This window comes from Procambarus clarkii, chromosome 69 (genome assembly GCF_040958095.1).
Source record: "Procambarus clarkii isolate CNS0578487 chromosome 69, FALCON_Pclarkii_2.0, whole genome shotgun sequence".
Classification (NCBI taxonomy): Eukaryota; Metazoa; Arthropoda; class Malacostraca; order Decapoda; family Cambaridae; genus Procambarus; species Procambarus clarkii.
Genome location: NC_091218.1, coordinates 25,363,086 through 25,383,719, shown reverse-complemented (window position 1 = coordinate 25,383,719; position 20,634 = coordinate 25,363,086). Strand labels below are relative to the sequence as shown.

Sequence of the window (20,634 nt, the reverse complement as noted above, 5' to 3'; positions counted from 1 at the left end):
TCACAAGTGTGAAGAACAAACCCAACAGGACTCAGGGTCAAAGGTGTCACTGACTCAACAGGCAGCACAGCAGATGCAGAACGAGTGATCGTCACCACGTGGCATGGACAACGAGTAACCCTCAAACTCGCACAAAGAAAGAGTAGGTTAGGGAAAGGGATATCCATAGGACCACCGAACTCACAGGAGATTTCCAGAGCCTGAAGGGTAAACCAAACAGGACACCCAGGCACTGGGGATGCTACTTCAGACCTAAAAGTAGGCTACATGGCTGTGAATGCTGACCTCAGGATGCCATATGTTCAAGTTCCCAAGAGTGTACCATCAGCCAATGCTAGCTCCTGACCCAGATCAAGAAAGAGGGGTCAACGAGACCCATGCTAAAAGTTAAGCCCACACAACATCACAGTGTACAAAACAAAGCAAACAGGACAAAGTCTAGAAAAGCACTTAGTTGAAAAACACCGGGGCCAGTACTGCTGACCCTGGGGCCCTACTGCAGATGTCTGGAGGGCATTGCAATCAGCAGAGGAACTGAGAGCTTGAACCAGTGGACAGCGGTGAACCCCAGCACCTATCTCCTTCCCCAAACAAGTGGGAAGGGGTGGGATGAATGGGCATACACTTGTTCTAAAAAATTTTGATGAGTTATTTATATTGCTGGGGGAGTTCGTTTGGCAAATTGCTAGGCATCAGCCTCAGAACCCAGCAGTGGTCTGTATTGGTTTGCTGACTTTCTGGGTGCTTTTTCCCAGTAAGGTGGCAAAGTGTCACTTGCTCTCTCTACCTCTGTAAGGGTAGGGAGGGGGTGTCAGGTTTATTCTCTCCGGTCCCTAGTAAGCTAAACTCATCCCCACAGCTGATGCGATCCAGTAGTTAGGGGTTGTCTCAGTGAGATAACTTCAGGAAGCCACCAGGGCTCTTCCCAGAAAGGAAGAACTGACATAGAGAATATATACACAAGCTATAATTTTATATATGGTTATTCATACCATGCTTTAACAAAAGCTTTATAATGGAAGGTTGGCAGGTGCGGGCAGCAATAATAAGTGGAGTGTCTCCATTGTCATCCCTAAGATTTACAATGCATCTGGCGCCCAGCAGCAGTTCGGCCAACTGAAAATACAGTAAAGTAGTACAGTATGTTTAATTTACCTTTTCTTGATACACAATTTTGGAATTTTCAATTTATACCCCAAGAAAATCTAGCAATGAATATAAATTAAATGCCTCTTTCTTGAGGAGCCCCAGTGGCTCCCTGAGGATACCTTTGCAAGATTAGTCCCTACTAAAAGGTCACATAAGTTGCAGAAGTTCTGTTTAGCATACCAAGGACCCAAGTCAGAGCTTAGCCCCCCTCAAAGAGATGCAGGTAATGGGTAACAATCCACAACCCAACCTGGGGAAAAAGGCTTCAGAAAATCAGTGCAAGTTTACAGATAATTGGAGGCTTCACAGACAACAAAGCTTCAAATCTACCAAATAACTTTGGAAACAATTCATACATAACAAGGGAATCACTCAAAGTAACTCAAAACTCATTAGTAATGATTACCACCACCAGGTGGACTGGCCCCGGCCTTCAGCTGGCTACTCAGGTCAGGTCTACGATGAACCTGAAAGGAGAGAGGGAGGGAGGGAGGGAGTTGGGGAGCCACTGGAGCTCCCCAGGAAAGTACCATTTACTTATATTCAATGCTGGGTTTCTGGATGGAGCTGTCCCCGGTGGCTCCCTGAAACTAACTGCAGAGAACAAGAATGTAACTTACCCCGACAGAAGAGCGGCAGTTGGTACTAAGACGAAGAGAACCATGGCTGGGAGACATGGTCCATAGCCACACAAGACTGACTGGGACCAGGAATACTGACCAAATACTGGGCTGCTTAAACCCTGTTAGAATGCAAAAACCCCTGAGCCCAAATATCAGACCAGAACATATTACAGAATGAGGAGGACAAAGCCGAGTATGGGAGCAGGCATAACAGCCAGGGACACTGAGCCCAAACCCAAGGGCCCAGACCCAAAACAGACAAAATGGAAAACCCGGTGTAAAATCAACACTCAAACGTTCCCAGAGGAACAGGAAACGGGCAGAAAACACCAGAAAAGGAAAGAAATGACAACAGGAGAATAACACCCCTGAAAAAGGGTGAAAAAACTCACCCCAGATGCTTGCTCGCACACCCAGGCGCATGTAAACAAACCGCAACGCCGCCCTGGTGGCCATGCCGGGAAACCGGCAGAAGAAAATGGCCACCAGAACAGAGGGCTGTGACCGACGCAAAAGATACGAAACACGCCAGCAAAAGTGGGAAGCAAGCAGACTGGATGGGAAAAAAAACTCCGCCCAAAAGCAGAAAACCCAGGCAGGGGCAAACCACCCCAGAACTGCTAGCAGGCATCCCCCCACAGCCCCGGGAACCAGCAACAGAGGCCCCGGGGCAGAGCCATCCTCCAAGCCCTCCGCCCATAAAGAAAAGGAAGAGTCCATGGGAAAGGCAGCAAGAAAGGGTCGCTGGTAAGATCCAGAAGCTTTGGCAGGAGGAACAGGCTCGAAAACCTCTGTCCCCAACCCGAACGGGGCAGCCCCCGAAAACCGCCCGAGTCTCGGGCCCCAACTAAACCCCGCCCCGAACCCGAAACCCACAGACGGTCCAGAGCCGGGAACAGGGAGGGAAAGGGGCGAACAGCACCTAACCAAAACGGGGCGGCCTCAGGGCAGCCGAGTAGGAAACCAACCTAGCGTGTTGCAGCAACCTAACCTAGCTTGCAACACGGATGCCGCCTGTACTCTGAACAGTAATAACATCAGGAGAGTACTGGAGAACAAGCAGAGAATCTCTCTCGCAAGACTCCGGGTCAAGGTGTCAGTGACCCAACAGGCAGCATGATGGAGGTAAAAGTGGCGACTGTCACCCAGAGACAAGGGCACAGCATCCAACAATCCCATACAAGACGGGTTGGAACCCAGAAGACACATTCAATGGTCCACCGAGCCCAGACAGGGGTTTCCAGGGCCTGTAGGTTGACTGCTACGGGAAGCCCGGGCAAGGTGTTGCTAACCGGTTAAGAAACCCCAAAATAACAAGAGGGTAGAGGAAAGCACTGAAAACCCCTGCGACGTGTACAATCACGGGGACCTAGCAGATGGCCGCCAAACACTACCAGTGGAAGTATAGCCACACTAAGCAGACCCCCACCAGGCAAATGAAAATAAAAACAAAAGAAAATCCCCGCAAAAGTACACCGTCTCCAGAGGCAACAGAAACCGGTTGCCGCTTAGGTGGCAGGTCGCGCAACACCTTGACGCCCTAACCAGCACAATACCAGTCCCTACTCAGGGCCAAACAAGGGCCCCAAGCCCCAGCTGGCCCCAAGGGCGAGGCAAATGCCGAGCAGCAAGAACCTCTACGGAAATGGTTCCCAAACGCCCCAGGTAAGATAACCTTGTCACGCAAGGGCAGTACTCACAGGGCGCTTAGGGAAGGAAGCCCCTAAGCGCATGCAGCCCCGGCACTGATGAGGTACTCCTGGCCACCGCACAACACAACACACGGCAGTGAACGCCACACAAGGCAAACACCGCCTAGGAAACTGAGGCCAGAAAAGCGTCTATCCCAGTTGACATTAGCTTACGAACTGAAGCTAGGCAGCCGGCGCGGTACGTCCGGGGCTCCCCCCTTCCCCTCTCGGGGCGGGGAGGGCTGTGCGGATGATCGGCGCGGCAGTAAAGTGTGATGTTTGCTTGTTTGCTTGTTTCCTTGGGATTGTAGGAGTTTCTACCTCTCTGTTCATTTTTTTGTTTTAGTTTTTGACCATGTGGGGTTTGTTTTGTTATGCCTACCTTTCTGAGTGCCTAACCCCGGTCGATGGCAGATAAGGAAAACCCCAACCATAAGGGGGTTTTCCAGGGCCATTGCTCCCTGAAACCTCTCTGAAGGGGCCAGGTTCTGGCGCTGGTCCCTGGTAGGTCTGAACTCCTTAGCTAATGTCCCGGTCTAATATAACATACATTAGCCCGATAAGCTCCAGGGAGCCGTAGAGGCTCCCCACAGAAATATTCTGTGGGGAAGAATTTGAACTGACTTGGTTCCCCAAGTTGGAAATCTTTCATACGAAGAAAGATTAACAAAGCTTAAATTGCATTCACTGGAAAGGCGAAGAGTTAGGGGTGACATGATAGAGGTTTACAAGTGGATGAATGGACACAACAAAGGGGATATTAATAGGGTATTAAAATTGTCAACACAAGACAGAACTCGAAACAATGGGTATAAATTGGATAAATTTAGATTTAGGAAAGACTTGGGTAAATACTGGTTCGGTAACAGGGTTGTTGATTTGTGGAACCAATTACCGCGTAACGACCGTGGTGGAGGTGGGGTCCCTCGATTGTTTCAAGTGTGAGTTGGACATGTATATGAGTGGGATTGGGTGGTTATAGATAGGAGCTGCCTCATATGGGCCAATAGGCCCTCTGCAGTTACCTTTGTTCTTATGTTCTTATGTTCTTAAAACAAAAGGATCAATGCCTGAATGTTCGTAATAAGGCAAATAGGACACTGGGATTTATTAATCGAAGCGTTAGTAACAAGACACCTGGTGTTGTTCTTCAGCTATATCTTGCTCTGGTTAGGCCCCATTTAGATTATGCAGTTCAGTTTTGGTCGCCATACTATAGAGTGGATATAAATTCACTTGAACGTGTCCAGCGTAGGATGACCAAGTTAATTCCCCAAGTTGGAAATCTTTCATATGAAGAAAGATTAACAAAGCTTAACTTGCATTCACTGGAAAGGCGAAGAGTTAGGGGTGACATAAGGTTTACAAGTGGATGAATGGACATAACAAAGGGGATATTAATGGGGTATTAAAAGTATCAACACAAGACAGAACACGAAACAATGGGTATAAATTGGATAAGTTTAGATTTAGGAAAGACTTGGGTAAATACTGGTTCGGTAACAGGGTTGTTGATTTGTGGAACCAATTACCGCGTAACGTGGTGGAGGTGGGGTCCCTCGATTGTTTCAAGCGTGGGTTGGACATGTTTATGAGTGGGATTGGGTGGTTATAGATAGGAGCTGCCTCGTATGGGTCAATAGGCCTTCTGCAGTTACCTTATTCTTATGTTCTTATGTTCGTATGGGCCAATAGCAGCTGCCTCGTGTGGGCCAATAGCAGCTGCCTCGTGTGGGCCAATAGCAGCTGCCTCGTGTGGGCCAATAGCAGCTGCCTCGTATGGGCCAAATAGCAGCTGTCTTGTATGGGCCAATAGCAGCTGCCTCAGATGGGCCAATAGCAGCTGCCTCGGATGGGCCAATAGCAGCTGCCTCGGATGGGCCAATAGCAGCTGCCTCGGATGGGCCAATAGCAGCTGCCTCGGATGGGCCAATAGCAGCTGCCTCGTATGGGCCAATAGCAGCTGCTTTGTATGGACCAATAGGAGCTGCCTCGTATGGACCAGACAGAACGCGAAACAATGGGTATAAATTGGATAAGTTTAGATTTAGGAAAAACTTGGGTAAATACTGGTTCAGTAACAGGGTTGTTGATTTGTGGAACCAATTGCCACGTAACGTGGAGGAGGTGGGGTCCCTTGATTGTTTCGAGTGTGGATTGGACATGTATATGAGTGGGATTGGGTGGTTATAAATAGGAGCTGCCTCGTATGGGCCAATAGACCTTCTGCAGTTACCTTTGTTCTTATGTTTTTATGTTCTTAGCTCCTCTCAACATACTCCTGTTGCTGTTATTACACTATATACACACACACACACTGTATATACCCATGTACATGTGTGTTCCCCATAGCGAACCACGAAGCTAGTATGGTGAGCAAAACAAGAGTAGCTGCCACACAGTGAGGCTACCTCAATTCTCTCCCTTCCTCCCTCCCTCACCAAAATTCCTCCTTCCACAATACTACGCACAACGCTAATTATAACCACAATCCTGGTCACTAATTTCTGTAAATGAATAATTGACCACAAGTTTATTTTGAAATGGAACCTAAGAAGTCGTTTGAAGATTCCTAGATGGACGAAATAATGCTGTGGTGCTGTGGCTAGCGCTGTGAACATCGTGAACAGCATTGTATCACTGATATTTGAACATTGTACCCAGTCATTATCACACTCAGGCTCTTCTATAATACTATCATGGCTAAATAATACAGGTTATACATATATTTTGACATTATTAGGCGATACTGTGGTCACACGCTGAACAGCAGAGCTGTGCGCTCATGCTACGAGCGCCAGCCTTGGTTGCTCACTCACTACTGAGGCTCTGACACCTGGGAATGTGGACCATGATTTTTTTTAAAGATGGCGTCTGTTTACAAGAGCCCTGAGGAAGCTGATGTGAACCCCATGTAGCCGCGGGAGTTTTGAATGGAACGTGAAAAATAAAAACACCCGGAGGCGTGTTACGCACCCGAAGCCTGGGCCTGCAGGCGCGTTGCGCAGTTAAAGGGTTAATATGTCGACTAATTGAGCCTGAGTTGGGCTGTTGGGTTTTATGATAAGTACTTTTCTTTTTCATTTTGAAAAAATTTGAATAATTTGGTGGCTGCAACTTAAAAGGGTTCCCATCAGATCTATGCAAAATGATGACTTGCTTGACTGTTGCAGATCCTATCGAGAGGCCAATAGAATCTCATCTTAAGAAGTGGCAAATTGCATAAACAATGTGAATATATATAGTGATTTCATTATGACTAAAACTTCATAGTGTTCAATTAAGATATATGTTTACATTACAGGAATTACTTAACTTAAACTCTAACTCTACCTCTTCATATAAATGCAACATATATGATACAATACCTTTCATTATTTAATATGTGACGATAATCTCCTTCAAGAGATTGAGCCTGCTCTTCCCTCCAAAATTACGTCTTCACAACTATATAAAAGACTATGGAAGAAATGTCCAACAACGACAACAACACCAGCAAGGCTTGCAAGGGTGAGCAGAAACGTATGCAGCCCGCCACCTGTTCGGACCCAAATCACCAAACTACCCGTTGATCGCTACGGCTCCGCTGATTGGTCGCCGGTCTGGCTGCACCTGCACTCGCCCCCCAATACTACCCGATGTCTGGGGTCGCCCCAACATCAGTCTTCGGAATGTTCCGTGCTTTCGTAGCCAGCACACCTCCCAGCTAGACTCTAGAGTGTACTGAGAGAGGTGGTGGCTTTAAGCCAATATTCCAGCACCTCCCACTTACTGTTGTATTGCACTTCTTGTTATTTTGCCTTAACGTAACTTTTCATTTTGTCATTTAAGAATTCTTATTATTTTGATTCATTGATTTTATTATAAGAATTTGTTTGTGCATTATTTTCATGTTTTGATTTATTTAACGTCATTAAAATTTCATTGTTAAAGTTTACTTGTGTTTTGTGTGTCTTCTCCTTACCTTACCACAGACGAAGTTCCAGTTTTTCTATTTTTTTTTTTATAACTATGTGACGAGGCCATACCCCTAGCCTTAAACAGCCGAACACCAACGCGTTACCGTCACAAGTTATATGGGGGCCTGTCCTAGGAGCCTCACTCAGGTACTGGTGCCAAGTGGTAATTTATGGTAAGCGTATTTAACTTTGTTAACGTAGCTTTACTATTTTTCATTCAATTTCATTTTTTATAAGGTGCGGTGTATTGTGCATTACGAGAGTAACATATAGTGAAGGTGAGACAACTTTGGATTACGTGGTGACTGTAGGCCGCAGTCATACTCTTAATTGGTCATCTCTCCCTCCATGTTATTACTCGTATTTACCATCTATGTCCCTTGAATATTTCTCATTCTGACAGATCATCATATTGGTACCCTGGTACTGTGGTCTGCCCCGGGTCAAGAGTACCCAATCTTCTGCAATCTGACTGTAGGAGGACAAAGAGGGCCATAGTTCCTCTAGCTCGAACTTTAGTTGCTGAATTGGGACCTCAGCAGCAGTTCTCGTCACCAGTTGACACCTCGCACCCCTACACGTCAGTCAGAGATGATGATACATACAACGGTAGGGAATTAGCTTATTTTTTCAGAGCACAAAAGTTCGCTAATTCTGTAAGTATCATATTAAATTCAGTGGGAAAAACTTGCTTTATGTCCTATAGAGACTTGGCAAGGTATGCCTACATCCTTGGACTACCAATTTTACTTTTGAAGCATTTAACTGTTTCATTTGTTTTCGAAACTTTGTTTCATTTGTTAGTAGGATTTTCTTGCCCTTATTCTCTTACATGAGTACCGGGTACAAGATTTCCTGCGCCCTTGATTTAATTTAATCATTTAATATCTTTCACTTAACGTTAATTGTTAAAGATCACACAGGATAGGTGCCAGTTGCCACGTTGTCCTGTTTCTGACATTTCATTATTGAACATTCGTGTACCTTTATTTGCTAATTTCACCATGTTTCGTCTCCAAACTTTCCGTGCAAATCCAGCAGGTGAAATAGGGACTTTAAGTCGTGCCAAGAGGACTGAACTACAAACTCTTGCACATGAGTATCAACTAGAAGTTCCCTATCAAGCCAACAAAAATGACCTACACAACCTGTTGCTGGATTACTATTTAGAGCAAGGTAAGATAGACTCTGAAACTCATGAAACTTACTATATTGCAGATAAAACTGACTTGGCAACGATGAAACTTAAACTAGAGCTGGCTAAGATTGAACGTGAACAGCAAAAGGAAGCCCGCGAACAGCAAAGGGAAGCCCTCGAACAACAAGAACGAACAGCTGCCATACGAAGAGAAGAACAAGAACGAGAAATCACCCTCAGAGAACGTGAAGCTGCTTTGAGAAGAGAAGAACACGAACGTGGACTCGCCCTCCAGGAACGTGAGGTTGCACTACTCCAGGAGCGGGAACGAGTACAGCTTGAAACCAAACGACGCGAGTTGGAGATGCAACGCGAACATGACAAGCAACAAGCAACTCTGGCTCTAGAGTGTCGTCAACGTGAAATCGCCCTGGAAACTTCACACTTCACTCAACGCCAGCAAGCTACTGCAAATCTTCCCGTCAGTTTTAATATATCACATGCAAGTAAGTTAATGCCATCCTTTGTAGAAGCAGAAGTTGATGTGTTCTTTACCACCTTTGAAACCCTTGCTAATCAACTCAGTTGGCCTGTCGACCAATGGGCAACACTTCTCAGAGTCCATCTTACAGGTAGAGCTGCAGTCACACTCAGTACTTTGGCGTCTGAGAATGACTACTACACTCTGAAACAAGCAGTGTTAGACGCCTACCTACTTTCCACCGAAAGTTATAGAAGGAAATTCCGTGACCACCTGAAGGCAAGTACCACTACCTTCCTCGAGTTTGCTAACACGAAACGGAGGTATTTCATGAAATGGCTGGAAGCAGCACATGTCTCTACTTTTACAGAACTCGTGAACCTGATGCTTGTTGAAGAATTCTTGAGACGTGTGCCGCCTCCTGTCCGCCTCTACTTAGCAGATAAAGAAGAAACCGACTACCTGAAGTGTGCTAAGTCGGCTGACACTTACAGCCTCATCCACCGGCTGACACCTGAACCATCCTCCAGTAAGAAGTCGTGGTACAGTTACGAGAAGGTGAGCCCCGATCAAGCTGGTTCACAACTGTACTGCAAATATTGTAGACTCTATGGACATACCATAGACAAGTGTGGTAAGTCTCAATACAAGGGAACCACTGACCAACAACGACCCAAACCAACTCCTCCTAAGTCCGGTAAGCCTGTGATGAATGTTGGTGTTGATGTTAATGATCTTTCTCTTTTCAGTAACCACCTGTATACTGGAACTGTCTCTGCCAACGGTTCAAATCCGGAGGGACGTTTCAAATTGAAGATCTTGAGGGACACAGCGGCTCTACAATCGATCATCTTGAAGTCGGCTGTGCCCAACATAGTCTACACCGGGGAAACGGTCTTCATCACTGACCTCACTGCTACTACTCCATACCCTCTCGCCAGAGTCCACCTGGATTGTCCCTACGTGAACGGGGAAGTCCAAGTCGCCGTCAGGGAAAAGCCTTTTCCCATGCCTGGAGTGCAACTTCTCCTAGGCAACGACTTGGCAGAAGACCTGCAACCAACCAACCTGATCGTCATGGACAAACCCCAGGTGTGTAACTCTGTGCCAAGTAACCCTATTCTTGAGTATGTTCCAGCAGAGGTTCAAGAGAGTGAAGTTTCTCCTCCGGTTCTCGTGACCACCCGTGCACAAGCCGCACGTCCACAGCCAGCTGACTCTACTGCTACCGCTGTCCCTCAAGACCCTCAGAAACTACCCCCGCATCTGACCAAGTTGGAGTTCCGTAAGTTGCAGAGGGAAGATCTTACTTTAACACCATTGTTTTTCCAGGCTGAGACTCAACCCGACAGTATTCCTGGGTTCTTCCTAGAGAACGACTTGCTCTACCGCAGATATAGACCCAGTAAACTGAAGGAGGAGGACGATTGGGCCAACACCGAACAACTTGTGATTCCCACCAGCCTGCGGCCCACTATTCTACACCTGGCCCATGGAGCATTCTCCCACTACGGCTTCAACAAGACTTACCATGGGATTCGTCAAGACTACTACTGGCCAGGTATGGTAAACAACGTCAAACAGTACGTAAAACAGTGTCATACATGTCAGATGGCAGGCAAACCGAACGTCTCCATTCCCAGAGCACCACTGATTCCCATACAGGTGCCTGCGGAACCTTTCCACAGACTCATAATAGACTGTGTTGGTCCTTTACCTCGGACCAGTTCAGGTAACGCCTACATCCTAACCATCCTGTGTCCTACCACCAGATTTCCCATAGCAGTTCCAGTGAAGAACATCACGGCTGCTACGGTTATCAAACATCTACTGAAGATCTTCACTCAATACGGATTTCCCAGGGAGATTCAAAGTGACTGTGGCACCAACTTCACCAGTGATCTCTTCAAAAGGACACTGGAGGAGTTCAACATCAAACAGGTATTGTCCAGCCCCTATCATCCTGCTTCACAGGGTTCTCTTGAACGTAGTCATCAGACCATCAAAGCACTCTTGAAAAAGTTTTGTAGTGAAACCTCAAAGGATTGGGATAAGCAGATTGACCTAATAATGTGTATTTTCAGAAGTCTCCCCAATGAGTCCCTAGGAGTATCTCCTTATGAGATGCTCTACGGCCGTAAGTGCCGTACTCCCCTTAAGGCTTTCAAAGACTCTCTCAGAGATGCCACCTTCAGTGAGCATCAGAATGTGCCCCAGTTTCTTCAAAACCTTCAGCACATTCTAGAGAGAGTCCACCGCTTTGCCCATGATAATCTATTGAAAGCCCAGGTGAGAATGAAGACTCATTACGACCAGACCAGCAAAGTAAGAAAATTCAAGCCGGGAGACTTCGTCCTTGCCTATTTCCCTATCCCAGGTTCACCTTTACAAAACAGATTTTCAGGACCCTACTGCGTCAAAGAGTGCAGGAACAACAACGCATACGTCATAGAGACTCCAGATAGGCGGCGGAAGACCCAGCTGTGCCACGTCAACCTCCTGAAGCAATATAATGGTACTCCTCCCACTGTCTTGATTAATTGTTCTACCTTCACAGAACCCTACATCCACAGTGAGACCATCCCGGCTTCTTCTCCCGAAAGCACTGACAAGGAGTCGGCGCTTTCTAATTCCAAAATCCTTAATGATCTTCCCAAATGCTTTCAGGATAATAATCGTGCTCCTATGCCCTCTTCTAATTCCACTCTCACCTCGTCAGATAAGCCCTTCATCCTCCATGTCGACGCCAATGGTACCGACGTGGGTGGTGTCGTGATGCAGCAACGAGGCGAGAAGAATACACCTGTCAGCGACTACTGCTACAAGGATCTACGGAACAATTGGCAAGGAGCTACTCTTCCTCATCCTGAAGCTTCAGCACTTCACTCCACACCTGAAAAGTGCTCGGTCCACCATCAATACGGACCACACCACCCTACACCTCCTGCAGCACGCCCACTTCTCATCTCAACGTCTTCTACTATGGGCTTGCTACCTGCAGAAATTCAACCTGGAGACACGCTATACCAAGAGTCTGACAACATCTTAGCCCATGATCTCTCCAGAGTTTATGAAGTAGAAGCGACTCCATCCATTACTCCACCACATAACGACGTACTTCTTCCAGAACCGCAGGCTTCGGGGGAGAGTTGTGACGATAATCTCCTTCAAGAGATTGAGCCTGCTCTTCCCTCCAAAATTACGTCTTCACAACTATATAAAAGACTATGGAAGAAATGTCCAACAACGACAACAACACCAGCAAGGCTTGCAAGGGTGAGCAGAAACGTATGCAGCCCGCCACCTGTTCGGACCCAAATCACCAAACTACCCGTTGATCGCTACGGCTCCGCTGATTGGTCGCCGGTCTGGCTGCACCTGCACTCGCCCCCCAATACTACCCGATGTCTGGGGTCGCCCCAACATCAGTCTTCAGAATGTTCCGTGCTTTCGTAGCCAGCACACCTCCCAGCTAGACTCTAGAGTGTACTGAGAGAGGTGGTGGCTTTAAGCCAATATTCCAGCACCTCCCACTTACTGTTGTATTGCACTTCTTGTTATTTTGCCTTAACGTAACTTTTCATTTTGTCATTTAAGAATTCTTATTATTTTGATTCATTGATTTTATTATAAGAATTTGTTTGTGCATTATTTTCATGTTTTGATTTATTTAACGTCATTAAAATTTCATTGTTAAAGTTTACTTGTGTTTTGTGTGTCTTCTCCTTACCTTACCACAGACGAAGTTCCAGTTTTTCTATTTTTTTTTTTATAACTATGTGACGAGGCCATACCCCTAGCCTTGAACAGCCGAACACCAACGCGTTACCGTCACAAATATACTTCCTACAGTAACACAAAACCATAGAGTCAAAGCAGATTTAACCTTACGAAAATGAAGTTCAATACTCCCAAGCTTATAAATACATAACAAATCAAATACAGTACTGTATTATTCTTCACTCAAGGTTTCCCTTTGCTTTGTTTACCTGATAATGTCTATGAAGGACTGCATAGTGAAGTAGGTAGTGTGACTGGGTGACTTTGGCTCCAGCTGCTAGAAGCATTTGAACAAGTTTGATGTCCTTATGCCACACTGCCTCACACAGTGGCGTATATCCTGGCCAAACAAAATTTGTTTATGTTTGCATTCATTTGTGTTTACAGTATTCTAAAATATTGACTAGAATGTTCACCTGCAAATCCATCCATACCTTTACCTAAGGATTCAAATATATACTTATTATTCATCCATCACTGTACCTACATATATGCATATTTATTTATTTATTTATTTATATACAGTATATACAAGAAGGTACATTGGGATTGTGAGGATACATAGCATAGTAATTACATTCTCGCAATGCCATTAGTACGTGCAGCATTTCGGGCAGGTCCTTTATCTAAGAAAATTTTAAGTAGGTAAATACTTACAAAATTTATAAAAATGATAACAGTTACATAGCAAGAAAAAAAATAAAAGATGAGAGAAAACTGTAGGTATATTAAGGCACATAGGTAGCTCAGATTGATTGCAATGACAGCTTGAATGGTAGTTTAACAAAAATTAGTAGGTACAATACAGCATATGACTACCACATCAAAGAAGACAGCAATGAACACAATGATAAAGTTAAGAAGAAGAAGTCTTCTTCTTAACTTTATCATTGTTTTCCAGGGCCATTGCTCCCTAAAACCTCTCTGAAGGGGCCAGGTTCTGGCACTGGCCCCTGGTAGGTCTGAACTCCTTAGTTAATGTCCCAGTCTAATATAACATACATTAGCCCGATAAGCTCCAGGGAGCCGTTGGGGCTCCCCACAGAAAAAGAGACGTATACCCGGGCGGGGGTCATTCCCCACATCTCAACGTGAAGTCAAGACAACTGGCTGCAACCGCTGACCCAATACAACACAGGCCTGACCAGGCCCACGGGACATTGACCAGGTAGCAAGCAGCCAGGGCCCTGTTCGACCTCCAAAAGCCCCGCGCCCAAATGTCAGCCCATGACATGTTACCGAAAACGGCAGCAAGTTCAGCAAACTTACGAACGTCATGGGCACGGGGATAAACCGCAGGCTGGCTGGACCGAATAACCCTGCAGATTGGCTGGACCGAATAACCCTGCAGACGACCTGGGAGACCCGAACTCGGGAACAGGGAAAAAGGGAAACCGGGGTCAACCTAAAACGCGTCCCCGGTCACCGAGGCCGTGGCGCTCAAATAACAGCGTAAAACCGCAACCGGACACAACACATGATGCATCCCTGGTCTCATCAACCAGGCATCAACAACCCACGGGCCCCTCCAGAAAGTAGCAGTCTCATTCTTCGCCAGAAAAGAAGGAGACGGCTCCAGCCGAACAAAACGATCACCTAATCCAAAAAAGCAGAAACCCCTTGCACCGGAGGAGAGCATGAAGCTTCCCGACCTGACTCCCAGAGGCCAATGCCAACAGGAAAAGAGCCATCGACAAACAATCTGGAACTGAAGGGGCCATCACAAACCGAGGGGAAGAGAGAAAGTAGAGTACCCGATCCAAAGACCAGGACGGCTCAGGCAGCGCATGAGCAGGCCAGAGGTGAAACAACGCCCGAGACAGCTTACGGAATGGCACCAAAGTAACATCAACACTAAACACCAGCTGCAGCGGCTCTGCCAACGCCGCACGATACGAGGCAACAGTGTTCAGCATAAGATGACGATCCTGAAACAACCACGAAAAAACGTACAAGGCAATCCAATCAGAAATAGAGTTAACATGATGAAGGGTCAGAAAGATCTTGAAGGACTGCCAAGAAACTTCATACTGCCAGAGATGGCAGTATGAAGACAAGCCATCCACAAGCCATCTCTACCCAAGATGGCTTGTGGAAGAGAACCCTCTAAGCCCCAAGGGTGGTACTTACAGAGCACTCAGGGAAGGTGACCCTAAGCACATGCAGCCCGAGTACCTGTGAATATTTCTCCTAGCTTGCATGCCACCGTAAGAGCAGTACTGAACCACAGAACAGCACAACACAAGAGTCTGGAGCTGGAGCCACATGACCATGCCGTATCACGTCAACCGAAGAAATGGGGTGTGGATCGCCGGCGCGGGGGTCTGGGGCTCTCCCTTTCCCCTCCGGGGGAGGGGGGGGACCTGCGCAGACATGCGACACAGCTCGTGTGACATCATGCTCGTTTGCTCGTTTTCATTTGAGGAGTTCTGTCCACTCGTTTGTCTATTTTCGTTGTTTTTAATCAGAATAGGGGTTTGTTTTGGGGCGCCTACCTTTCTGGGTGCCTGTCCCAGTCGATGGCAGATATAGAATACTCCCAAATCACACATGCATTTCTATAGGAAATTGCTCCTCGTACCTCTCTGAGGGGCCAGGTTCTGGCTCGTGGTTCCTGGTTGGTCAAGAACTCCACCCACATCGACTGATGCCAAATTCTAAAGAGATACATATCAGCACGCTTCCACTACACATAAGGGGCATAACTGGCAAACCCCTCACAGTGTTCAAGAGAGAACTGGATAAGCACCTCCAAAGGATACCTGATCAACAAGGCTGTGACTCATACGTCAGGCTGCGAGCAGCCGCGTCCAACAGCCTGGTTGATCAGTCCAGCAACCAGGAGGCCTGGTCGAGGACCGGGCCGCGGGGACACTAAAGCCCCGTAAGCACCTCAAGGTAGCAAGGTAGCCTGGATAGCTCCGGGAAGCTGAAGGGGCTCCCCCCAGAAAACTACATTGAATGTAATAAAACATCAATTTCTGGATGAGCCCTGATGGCTCCCTGAAGCTACTGTCTCATAGTGTTCCATACAATTAGGTCCTATGAGCCATGGAGTTCTATGGTCTACCAGGGACCAAGAGCCAGAACCTGGTCCCCTCACTGAGGCACAGGGAGTGGTGACATTTATGTATTAGGTTATTAATTTATACCACCATCACAGAAGGCGCCCAAAAAGTCAGCGAAACAAAAACCACTGCTTGCATTAAATGAGATTGAAGCCTCAAGAACAGCTATAGAAACTAACTGCAGCTCATTAGCCCCACCTTTCCCCTCATTTAGGGAAGATGGGAGACAGCCAGGGGTTAGCCAGCTACTCCACCTACAGTTTGACGATGATCCAAACTCCCTGAAGACCTGGAGGGAGTGATCCAAACTCCCTGACAACCTGGAGGGAGGGAGGGTGTCATGGAGCCACACAAGGCTCCATGACACCCTCCCTCAAGCTGGGTGAGCTTCAGGACTCCCCAGAAATTGGCGTTTCATTACATTCAGCACTTTTTCTGGGGGAAACCCCTTCTGGTTCCCCTGAAGCTAACTACCCACAGAAAAAGAAAATAACAAGGGCACTTATCAGGAAAGAGGAAGTACCACTGGAATCAGGACAAAGCAGAAACTCCTGTCAGTGAAAGACGACCCTAGGCCACACAAGGGCGCCGGGACCCAGGCACAATGACAAGATATCAGACCATCAAAGCCTTGTGTGACCTCCAAAACCCCCACACCCGAATGTTAGCCCAAGACGCATTTGCAAAGACAGCTGAGAATGTGGATTACTTCCAAACGTCATGCGCGAGAGGGTAGACTGGCTGGCTAGACATAATTACTGTGTGGATGACCACAGAAAGACAAGCCATGGAAAAGGGGACCAAGGTGACAGGATTAATCCACAAAGTGCATTCACATCCATAGAGAAAGGAAGAGGAGGCATAGAATCTAGGTGGCAGTCATCATCACCTATAATTCCAGGTTCCTAAACACCACAGGAGCCAACTCCTGGCCAACCAGCAAATCGATATGCTGAAAACACTTAACACAGGCAAACCTTGCACATAAAACGGCAGTCACCTGAAAAGCCTCCAACTGGGAGGTGGAATCTGTCAAGGCAGAGGGTCAGAGAGAACACATCTCACAGGACTCTGGGTCATAAACATCATCAACCCAACAGGCAACATGGTGGGGGCAGAAAAAATGATCATTGTAAGGTAGCAAAGATAAACACCTCTCAAACTCGCAATCAGCAAGGTCGGGCTTGACTGGCCACTCCATAAAGACCATGATAGAAACTCAAAGAAAATTCCTAGGTTTGAAAGAAAATAACTAAGTAGGTATCCAACACTGGGGTCCGCTCGCCAGACGAACAGACATCAACTGCAGCATAAACACCATGCTATGGAGATTGGCCGTGGTGTGCTATGTAAACAAGCACGCAAACCCCAGTGCATCCCAACCCAACCAAAAAATGCCCCCCATCTAAGGGACCAAACAGTGGAATCCAAGATTCCTGAATAGTCCAAGTCAAGGCCCCCACCCAATGAATAGGCCTCACAGGGACAAACTCCCAAACACACCAGAGAAGGGAAGCTCTGGCTGTGCAAAGGCAGTGTTAGCTGCAAAGGAAGAGTACTTTGAGCACATGCGGCCTGAAATACCCAACAAATCAAGCCCACTCAACAAGCCGGAATCAAGACTCGCACGTGACGTGTACACTAAAATAGGAAACAATACAAAAAACCAATGGCCCCCCCCACAGGACAACAAAGTCCAAGGATGGCAAGCACTTTGCTTGAAGATTTAGGGCTTGCCCTTGAGATGGCATGACCAGAAGTACTACAAGATGATGTGAAGACACTGGCATTAGGAAGAGAACTGACATGGGGAACCAGCTGGAAAATGGGACCGGCTGCATGGTGGTAATTGGCACTAATGCATTTCAAGCTTCTTTGAGTTAAACCCTTGTTCCATGTGACTCAATTGTGGAGTTATTAGGCAGTTTTAAAGGCTTCATTTTTTGTTAACCCTCCAGTTATCTATAAAGTTGCATTGATTTTCTGAAGACTATCTGGTGAGGGGGCAGATTGTCACCTCTTTTCTACGCCTTTTATGAGGTGGCCAGGTTCTGGCTCTGCTCCCCAGTAGGCCAAACAGAAATTTCTGCAACTGATCTAAACACTTAGTATGAAACAATCTCAGGCAGGTAGCTTCATCCATTCCCCCCACCATCCATCCATCCAGTTCCCCCACCATCCTTCCATCCAGTTCCCTACAGTTTAAATGGCACACACACAACCCTGTCATATGAAACAGGTGCACAGTGCAGGGGTTAATACAGCAATTAGATACTATCTTACTTTCTCTACTGCAACTCATAAACCTTAGGAGCTAAAGATGAAGTACCATGAATCTCCTCTATGTTGACCTTAGCTCCTCTCTTGAGTAACAGTTGAACAACCTTGTAGTTTGAGCGAGAGACAGCCACGATAAGTGCAGTACGATCAGAGCTGTCCAGTGAATCAATCTTTGCACCACGATCTAGTAAAGTCTCTACAATATCTGTATAACCTCTTGAAGCAGCAATGTGTAGTGGAGAACTCTGAAAGTAAACATAAAAGACTTTATTTCAGTCAAGTTCCTTTAACCCTTATGCTGTGCATGGCATATATATACGACCGGAGTAACATGTCCCACCTGTGCGCATGGTATACATACACAGTGGTACCTTTGTTCACGATCGTAATCCGTTCCCAGAGACACATTGTCATCCAAAAATTTGTCAACTAAAACGAATTTTCCCATAAGAAATAATATAAATTAAAATAATCCGTTCAGAAAGCAGCGCCCCAACCAAGGCTGGCAAAGAACTAGAAGGAACGGCCGCCAGGAAGCAGCAACCCAAATAAGCAAGGAAAAGACTCGAAAAACGGACCAAGGAGCAGCCAGTAACACAATGTACACAACCAACTACATCGCATTATGTGGCTGGTCACACATACACAGAGGGACACCATGGACATAAGGGAGCAGCCAGGTTTTGAAGATAGGCAAGGAAGGAGTGTCCAGAGATCAGAGAACAAGTCAATGAATAAAGACACAGAAAGCACGGACTGAGGGAAGAGTGTCCAAATATCGAGAAAAGACCCAGGCACCAAAAAAATAAACAAAAAGCACCGAAATTCGGGGCAGTACCCCACAGTACAACTAAGAACAAGATACACGGACAATGTAAAGTCACTGTAAGAAACACACAAAGTGTCCAAGCAAAACACACAACACCTAACACCCCACCAAAAAGCGAGAACCAGCACCTGGCCCGACAAAGTCGCCAGACAGTACAATCTCACCTGCAGAACAGACACACTACCGTGTCATGACACAGCTGAGCCGTGCAATGTAACAGGAGCATCCCTAGTGGAGAATGTCCAGAGGTGCATGCCCAGGAGGAGAAGACGAGGTGCATGCAGAACAGAGGTGGAGGAGGCGCCACTCGGGGCCACCCCACACTCGCAAACCGAGAAAAGAACTAGAAGATCACTCCACACAAAATTCAGAACACCGAGTATCCAGGGGATTATGACCGGAGACAAGAGGAGCGAGAACGGCGCAGAATCCGCAAAAAAAGCTGAGGAACACCAACACATGTGTACACCGCTCAAAACAAAAACAAACCTCCCAGCCCCCGCGCCTAAGGACCGAACCACACACTGATCTTCCAGAGAGGGCGCCAGCAAGGCATATGGAATGAATAATAGGAATGGCGAGGCAGAAAGGAGAGACAATGTGAAGACTAAATAATGCAGAAACAGAATCAAAAGAACACAAGAAGCATGGAAGAGGACCAACGAGTCCGAGAAAGGACTAAAGGGAAGCCTTACTGGAAGATAACAGACGTTCCAATAATATTGGAAGTATCGAAGGGTTCAGCGAACCAACGAGAACCGTGAGAATCAAGTGCAAATGCACAGAGGCACATATGGCCCAAAGAGACCCCCTAACCAAGGGTCATGCAGGGATCCCAATACGAAGGGAACAATTACGCGACATAAGCGCGAAAAGGACAGGAAAGGGGAGAAAAGCACCCCCAGGAATGACAGAACCAACGGACCCGAAGGGACATGGAACCGAACCCGGGGAGGGGTAAACCCAAAACCAACATGAATGCAGAGAGGAAGGAAAAACCCACTCTGAGGAACTGCATGCCCCGCTCCAAGGGTACAAAAACCCAAGCGGAGCAAAACGGGGCCTAGGGCCCCTAGACAACCCCTCCGTAACCCCAGGAACCCCTACGGCAGGACCCGGAGCCGAGTCGTTCCCCCCAAAGCCCCAGCCCCACAAGTATAAGCCGGGGCAGCCGTAGAAAACACTAAGGAAGGGAGCCCACTGGTCAGACCCATATGGCACGGCTGGAGGAACAGGCTCGAATGCCTCAGCCGCCACCCCGGAAGAAGAAAACCCCCGAGATCGCCCAAATCTCAACCCAACCAGACCCTGCCCCAGCCCCGAAACCCGCCGACGGTTCGGAGCCGAAAGCAAGGGGAAGGAAGTATGCACAACAGAAAGGGAAGGACTAGGAGGAGCTTCTCCTCCCCAATGTTTCTCCACCCCAATGCTTATATTCGCTTGGGGTGAGGTGATACAGACCATGATTGAGATGAACAAGTGGGTCAATGGCACAATGGGTATTAAAGGCCATTGCATGTTCTATGTTCTCGCAAGTTCAAGTGAAGTCAGTGATTGGTACTAACAGGCTTGAGCTAGTTCCAAGTAAATTATCTTGCTTCGTTTGAATCGTTTGGAGTTTCAGGGCTTAAGTCTT

General features: G+C 47.0%; 1 protein-coding gene across 9 annotated transcripts in view; it reads right to left on the bottom strand.

Moving 5' to 3' along the window:
* LOC123772175 (ankyrin repeat, PH and SEC7 domain containing protein secG) overlaps positions 1-20,634 on the bottom strand; it is a 96,738-nt gene that overhangs the window by 22,212 nt on the left and 53,892 nt on the right. For 8 of the 9 annotated variants that reach the window (XM_045765226.2, XM_069311284.1, XM_069311290.1 and 5 more), the window contains 3 exons: positions 18,219-18,414; positions 13,031-13,161; positions 993-1,116 (listed from right to left, as the gene is read on the bottom strand). In XM_045765226.2, coding sequence (XP_045621182.1) covers positions 993-1,116; positions 13,031-13,161; positions 18,219-18,414 — 451 coding nt within the window. The remainder of the gene's footprint in view (positions 1-992; positions 1,117-13,030; positions 13,162-18,218; positions 18,415-20,634) is intronic. The other variant, XM_069311291.1, reaches the window with a different exon arrangement.